Below are 8,284 nucleotides of genomic sequence, written 5' to 3' on the forward strand. Positions count from 1 at the left end.
TTTATTAGATTACGAAATGGTTAATTAATTAATTAATATATCAGTAACTTGGCTAGAGGTATTGGATTATTAAATTTAACATAAATAATTTTTAAATTATAAATAAAAGTAATAATTTTGCAATTATTTACAATAATAATCAATGATGTAAGTACAAAAAGAAAATTATAAACAACTTAATAAGTTTCTATTTTAAAAATAGTTTCTATTAATTCATTATAGATATTTGCTTGAGATATTAAACTAAACTATGAAATTCCCTCATAAAAATTTCAGAATTTTAAAGGGATTTCACACGAACTAAGGAAAATGGTTACGACAAAAGCTTTAGTTTAGTGCAGTTAATTACCGGAAAAGTATCTTGGGCCGAAGGTAATAAAATAAAATATAAAAGAATGAAAAATGTAAAGAATTAATATGAACGCTAAGAGAAAATGAAAGGAAAAAGTTAATATTTTATTTTGGAAATTGCTTATAAAGATAATTAACAGAGTACTTTGGATGCACAGAAAATTTAGTCTCTGAATGTTCCATAAAAATTTACATAGCAGTCAGTTATACTTAATAATTAAATAAGTATAACTGGTTGAAAATTATTCAGATATTTTCCTTATTGCATACAAACCATATTTCCTCAATTCTAAGATGCATCACAAATTTGGAATGAAATTTTAAGGTTTTTTTTTTATAGAAGAAAAAGCTTTTTTAAATAATCAATCCTAATAAATTTTGTTAAATAACAAGCTAGAAGAACAATAAAATGTCACAAAATAGAAATATTTGGCAGCTCGATTTCTATATACAATAAATATTCATTTTAAACATTAGAAAATTGTTTACATCAAATGCTTGTTAGCAGTAAAGCTCATCCGAACTGATGTACTGGCGAGTAGCGTAGCCAAACATGCCTATTATTTGTGCATAACTTGTCTCCCGGTCCACTTATAATGATTATAAGATACCCTCAATTAAGTCAGTTGAATTTTATTTGTGCAAGAGTTGTTTTGGCTACACTGCCCTGTCGATTCTAAGATGTGCCTCTATTTTGGTTAGCCAAGAATTATTAGATTATGTAAAGCTGGGTGAAAGTGTATTATAATTGAGGAAATATGGCATATTTTAAATTCTAGAATATGCTACAAGATTTAAAGCATTTTTAAACTATAAATTAGCAAATGAATTGTCTATAAGACATTTGCAATTTTAAATGTTAGGTAAAACTACAGAATGCCATATTAAACTTTTCAAAAATTAATTATACAGAAAAAAAACTCAAATAATTTTTCTTAAATATTTAGAACATTATATCTTTATTGAAAAAAAGAAAGATATTTCACATGTATACCATTCTTCCAAATTATTTGATTTTGAATAATACCAGTACATTTATAATTGTAAATTATTAATCTTGTGATAAAGCTGTAAAAAATAATATTGATTTTAATACACTCAATTACCAGTTTAAACTAATACAGTGGAACTTCAATAAAAATTAAATTTGTACGGAATAAAAAAATAAATAATGTTCTGTTACTCATATTAAAATTTACCAATAGCAAAATTAACTTGCAGAGCATTCATTTGCCATCAATTCTGGTCTTTCATACATAAAAAATTTACAATTTTTTAAAATTGTTAATTATATTGCCTGATCCACATAATTCACCAATATGAGCGAGAAAAGGAGACAATGCCCCAGTCTGTAATACCCCTAATAAATTATAAAGTCTGAACTGGGTTCAAATCTAACTTTTAAGTTTTAGGCTAGCACTTTAGGTGTATCTAGACTAGCAAGAAAACTTGTGCCAGTTGCTGTCTGACATTAATCTTTAGCATAAACAGCTTTATAAGTTGACTTGTCAAAACTTCCAGAAGTTCTCGCGTGACACACATATTTGTAATTGCGTGATTTCTTGAAATTCATCCAGTTTGTTTCAATATTTGGTGAATTAAACAGTGAGCTCAATACTTTGGAAGGCAAGAAGATATGGAGTGATGTAGAAATAAAAGTTTTAACAACTCTGTATGTTAACCTGCTATTGTGGGATATGTCCCATGCAAGTTATAGAAATTGCAATAAGAAACAAGAATGTTAAAATTAATTGCAATAAAGCTTAATAAATAATTGTATACTTGCTTACTAGAGAATAAATTCAATAAAAATAAAAACCATTCAACTATCCAGCATAATTCTTTAATAACATAAAAACGTTTTCAAACGCATTAAGCGTTCATCATCATGTATAAAGCTTAATTAATTTAATACTGATAGCAACAAAATTTTATGAAAATTACACAACCTAAGAAGCCAGTTTATGCAAGAAGTAAAGAAAATGAACATATAAAAACTTCATGTCCCAGAACTATTTTTTTTTTATCTATTTGGTTGTATTTTTCTGCATTAAAATATTTATTCAACATTCAACAGATAATTCAGATATTCTCTTATCCAGCACATGATTTTTTTCTATTGTAATTGTCTCTTAGAACTAATGATACTGTTGCAATACAAACACATCTTACTGGTTTCACATCATGTAACATAGTGAAAAGAGAATGAACACACAACATATAACTGTTGTAAAGTCTTAAGTTGCTGAGAATGTGAACAGTTTTGAGAGAACTTGGAGAAGGCAGAATTTGCAGGACACCTTCAACTGATAATCATGACAATTTTCCTAATGCAAAGAGCTGTGAGGTGTCTGGGAAACTTATTATATCATGTTGTTTAGCCATAAGATTATATCAAGATGCAGATGCATGTGGGTAAATCATAAAATCCTATTCTGGAGTTCATTAATGCTACTGTAAACCCTCATATAAGTTGCTGTATAAAATTTGTCACAATTAACTTGTCAGTCTATCTGCATCCTTACATGCGATACTAAGCGAAGTGATTAAAATAATTGTAAAACCCATATTTTGGTTAGATAGGCCTTGCAGTTACATAGCTGAAGAAAAGGAGACAAAAGAAGTCCCAATTAAAAACATTGAGCTATGAAAAATATGTGACAATTATGCTGGAAATCGTAATGATTTTGGCTTCTTTTTGATGTGAAAAGTCTGATGCATTACAATTTATTCTCAACAGTAAATCCATTGATAAAGAGAAATACAGAATTCTCAAAAATACAGATACAGAAATACAGATATTCTCAATTGCCTTTGTGATACAATAAGACAAAAATGACCTTTCTCTGGCAAACAAAAAGCTGGGTTCTCCACCATGACAATGCCACTAGAAGAGCTTGATACACTGGGTATCAAGCTCTTCTAGTGAATATTAGGAAAAACATCATTTACTTGACCTCTGTAGCTTTCTTACCCATTTTGGTGAACACCAAAATTACCAAAACAAAAACTCTACAGAAGGATCACAGATTCAAATCAGCAGATGACTGCACTCAAAAGAAATAATGCAGAATGGGCCACAAAACTGTTTTAATAAATGGTACAAACATTGGCAGAAGTATATCTGCAGAAGATACTTATTTTGAAAGTGGTCTGTAAATACTTGTAACATTAACATAATAAAAATTATATTGAAAGTTTGATTTATTTTTGACTCTATATAAACAAATTTTGCATTTAAATGAATCTAAGATATAATAATGTAAAAACATATCTATCATAAATATATCTAAATGTTGTATGGTCTAGTTTGTCTCATTCCCTAGTTTTACTTCCTTTTGTATTAAAAATAGAAAAATATTTATCAGTGTAATTATTTATTTTTATATTCTTCAAGTATAATTATCAATTAAAACAAATTTTATCTCCATTCTTTTCAATTATTGAAGTTCCACCGTAGTTTAAAAGAAAACTTACTTCTTCAAATTTTAAAGTTTGTCTAATAAAGAAATCTCCATATCTTCTTGCAACTTTTGTGTCAGCAATGTGCACCATATCCTGATATGAATATTAAATTTAATATAATGCCATTTAGTATAATATAAAACAATCTATAAATATTACTCACTTTGTCTATGAAAAAATCAACTTCAGAACCACATTGAAATTCTCCTTCTAATCCATTTGTACCTTTAGTCCAAACCATGTTTTTCATTTTATGCTTAATATAATATACACAAATTAATATGTTTTATCTGAATAATTAATTTCATTTTATTTTAAAAATTCCTTACCTTAAAACAGAGTAAATGTGTTCGAAATTCTTCTTCTTCCTAAAGTATTAAAAAGTATGCGATATATAAATTATGGTAAGTGTGTTGTATATAAAATTTTATCAATTAACAAATTTCAAAGTAACAAATTATACAGTTAATAATATGAAACNTCGATCGCGTGTGGCGAAATTGGCCGCGTTAATAGAATCGCGGCCGTCACGTGACGCCGAAACAAATTTAAAAAGTAAGAATAAAAAAAAAAAAAAAAAAATGGCCACCGCCGACAAAATTCGCTGCCGGCAACTTCCGGTGACGTCGTAGGAAAACGCAATTTCTCCCGGGATGGAGATCATCTTCCTTCCAATGAGAAGGAACGACGTCACTCCATCCGAGCGACGGTCTCGAGGAATGCGAGTGTTGATGACGTAAACGGTTATTGTTTAGTCTATTGTTTTTCCGGGAAGGTGAAGCGAAACCGGCGATATCGAGTTTTCGTTCGGTTTCCATCGACCAAAATGTTTTGTTCCCCTAACAACGCTCCAAATATTTATATAGAAACCGTTTACTAAACTTAGAAGATTTAAATATCGCGTAGGATCGAAGCTCGCTCCTCCGGCGGCGCTACAAAGTGTAAACCGAGAACGCATCTGTTTGTAGTTAGCGTCGCTCGAAGATAAAAAAAAAAAGAGAAAGTCTCGTCCTGGCAGCAAACCCAATGGGGACATTACGGTTTCGATTCACGGTTAATGACGTCGGCACCGTCGTAATCCGCCATTGGAGCGAAGCGCGCGTGACGCGACTCGTCCTTCGACCGTGACATCGTCGCGCGCGCTACCACCACGTCATTTTCTTAGAATGTCCTCCTTTCGCCATTCGATTCCGTAATCTTAAATTACGCGCTTCTCTCCCGATTCGAAACGAATGTCTTTTTTTCTTTCTTTCTCCGCTCTTTTTTATGTTTTACGTTTTACATCGCTCAATGAAAGTATAAATGAAGACGTGGAAGATGCTTTTCCAGCAGGCCAAGGTCTAGGCGTGACGTCACCGGGGTTACGATTACGTTTTGTAGTCGGTGGGGGAACGTGCGGAGTAGGTCAACGGTTGCTTTCGGAAATAGGTAGAGGTAGAGGGAAGGGGGTCGTCGACCGGATCGTCTTTAAAAACCCGTTGAGACGGACAATTGTTCTGGCGAGTCGTTTACCTCGACTCGTTTTTTGCGGGGACCAGTTTTGTGGCGAGCGACTACGAAAGGCCGCGGATATCCGAACGCCAACCCACTTGGCACCCGTCCCGAAACTATATTTATAGACGGGGACCGAAGTGGAACGACGCAGTCGACCCCGTTACGCCGTCGACCCGCGACTACTCTGACCTATAAAGCGACACCTAATGTAGCGCGTAACCCGAATTTCGGTCCATTGTTACGAAGGCAAAAGAAACACAGACGTTGACACCGGGCACTTGTTGCATAAATAACTTGTATTATTCTTTTTTTTCTTTTCGTTTCTTTATTTTGTTCCCGCGCACACGATTGGAGAGATATAAATTAAAAAGACAAAACGTTACATACGTCGCTGCGTTGGTAACTTTACGCACCCCTTCGGGGCCTTAATAACTTACGTAAGCTATATACAATTAAAGGTTGTGTCGGTTTTTCTGTTACTATGATACAAGAATATAGTGTGGTCAGGTACGGAAACTCGTAGAAAAAATCCGAGGACATCTTTGGCCGTCGTCTCGTAACACTCGGAAGATATGTTCGAAGAAGGCGAGATTTTATTTTACTTTTTGGTCCCTTTGGCGTCGTCGCCTGACGTCAGTGGACGTAAGGGTATTCCCTGAGGAAGGACTTGACGGAATTAGGTAGGTCCAGTTTCCTGACGTCGGTGGCCAAGGCCTGGTTGGACGGAACTTTACGACTTTCCACCAACTGTCCGTTCACCCTCAGACGACACAGATGCTGCAGGGAGCGAACGTGACGATACAGGGGCCGACACAAACGAATGGGCACGTCCCTTCTGCCGGATCCGTCCACCAAAACGCACGAGGACGCCTTGACCGATCGAGTCAGCTGGACATAATACTCGACCAGTTGTACCACGCAATCGAAGAGGGGCATCAGATGAGCCACGCAGTCCTCGGAATCCAAACGGAACTGCCCTCGAAGGTAATGTATCCTGACGCTGGTGGGTCCTCGATCGGTCTGCACGCTGAGGGCGAAAAGATACTTGGAGTCGGAACTGGGCCTGACCAGGAACGTGCCCACGGAAGTGTTCTTCAGTAGATCTGCCGCCTTCTGCCACGAGACTCCCTCGTAGTAATATCCGCTCTGATTTAGCACCTCCAACGTTCTGGAAATCCGCTGTAAGTCCCGATCGACCGTCATGTCGTCGGGATGACGGTCCGACCTGGACGATTGACACCGCACTGCCTTGCTCCCGATGGAGTCCAGTTGGATGGGATAAGACACGAACACGAATCCCAGTGTACCAAACTGACACTTAGAAGTCTCGTCGGCCGGCTGACGTCTCGTCATGATATCCGCATCACTCGACCAATACATTAAGGCTTTGGGCAAGCGTGTATCACAGAGTAAACTCAACTTGGCACCTCGATCTTCCTCTACACACACACAACACACGACCAACTACGAGTGACGTAACTATTAAAAAAACACGAGGATCGCAACTCCCGACTGTAGACACTTACCCAGTTCGGGTAGGGAGCGTGTTAATCCCGTAGAGGAACACATGTCTGGGATACGGTGAGAGCGCGAGCCGACTAAACCGACAAACGAATGGAATCACTTCTTATGGCTCTCGGCATTTCCACGATTCGCATCGAAGTCGTATACTAAGAAGTGGCGGCGATCGGGATGGCCTCGCTTTTCCTGGAATTCCTAGCAGCTTATTTTCATTTACGGCTAACGTGCCCGGCACGTCACTTCTCGGGAACACGCCCGACCAGACTAATCGAACCTCGACTCCCTATTAGGTCTTGGGTTCCGCCCCCGGACGGCGCCATTGGTCCGTGCCGACGTTCATTCAGATAACCGGTTTTTTAAAAGAGCGTGCCATCGCAGCAAGGTCGTCCGACGCACGCGGAAGGTGACTAAACCGCGGATGACCGATTTTACAATACAAAAAGCCCAAGCCGCGCCATCTTTAAATCTACCCGGGGCTAACGACCCTAACTTTTTTATTTTATATTTCTCTCCCACTCTATTGGCCAATTCCTATTTATTTATTAAGTATTACTTTATTACGATAACGTTTAATTTATTCTAATTACGTTACGTAACGCGTACCCCTACCGACCGCCGTGCGCGAAATCACGTGACGCCCGCCCAATGGCAATCTCCCTTACTAAAAGAAAGCCCGAGATCTCGTCCTTGAAGTAGTACGGGAATGACTCGCCAGATGGCGACACTTTTGAAATTTTCCGGTCTCCGACGGCGTCTCGGCGGTAAAATTCTTTGTACTAATTTATAATCCTCGCCGATTACGATCGCCGAACGAAAATAAATCCCAACTTTTCTAATTTCGCATTTTACTAATCGATAAATCTTTCGGGGAATGATGGGAAACCTCTATCTGGAACGATAATCGAATTTAGTTAACAGCGCCATCCGGCGGCTATTTTCGAATTAATACGCGTCACCCGCATTAATTTCAAAACACGAAGGGGAAGAAAATCACGTGACGCAAAATATTACTCAAACAACAATTAGACCATTCTTATCAGTCGATAATTAAAATAACAATTTATAAAAATATTAAATAAAATCTTAATTAATCACTCGAATTATAAATCAAATTTTCATCGACATCGTGCATTAAAAAAAATCGTTTTAAATTCATGAAAATCTCATTTTTTATATAAAAAAATACTAATTTTTTGCATAATTAATAAATGCAATTTTATGAAAATGATAATAATATTAATAATAATAATAATTTTCTATCAGTAGCAAATTTGTTTAAAAAAAGAAAAATTATGGTCTTTTGTTCGTTTCGACAGAATGCAAATCTGATACGTGCAATATTTCGTTTAATATTTCGAAGTAAATGAAATATCAGATATCGAGTACAAGTTTTCAATCCAGGAAAATTCTTGGAATTACTTATCCTGTTTAAATGATGACGAAATCAAAATCT

General features: G+C 36.1%; 1 protein-coding gene and 1 long non-coding RNA gene across 2 annotated transcripts; both read right to left on the bottom strand.

The window, feature by feature from the left end:
• Nucleotides 1–1,291: 1,291 nt before the first annotated feature.
• Nucleotides 1,292–4,264, bottom strand: LOC111630044. The gene is made up of 4 exons (XR_002757444.1): nt 4,146–4,264; nt 3,980–4,072; nt 3,829–3,909; nt 1,292–1,419 (listed from the first exon to the last, which is right to left on the bottom strand). It is a non-coding gene; the product is annotated as an uncharacterized LOC111630044 (long non-coding RNA).
• Nucleotides 4,265–4,500: 236 nt separating this feature from the next.
• On the bottom strand, nt 4,501–7,196 carry LOC111630043 (suppressor of cytokine signaling 2-like). The gene has a single exon (XM_023374046.1). It carries the CDS (start codon nt 6,688–6,690, stop codon nt 5,944–5,946), a length of 747 nt encoding a protein of 248 aa, XP_023229814.1. The 5' UTR covers nt 6,691–7,196; the 3' UTR covers nt 4,501–5,943.
• Between the last annotated feature and the right edge of the window lie 1,088 nt (nt 7,197–8,284).

Source organism: Centruroides sculpturatus, unplaced genomic scaffold (assembly GCF_000671375.1).
Source record: "Centruroides sculpturatus isolate CEXI.00-Female unplaced genomic scaffold, Cexi_2.0 scaffold646, whole genome shotgun sequence".
NCBI classification, from domain to species: domain Eukaryota; kingdom Metazoa; phylum Arthropoda; class Arachnida; order Scorpiones; family Buthidae; genus Centruroides; species Centruroides sculpturatus.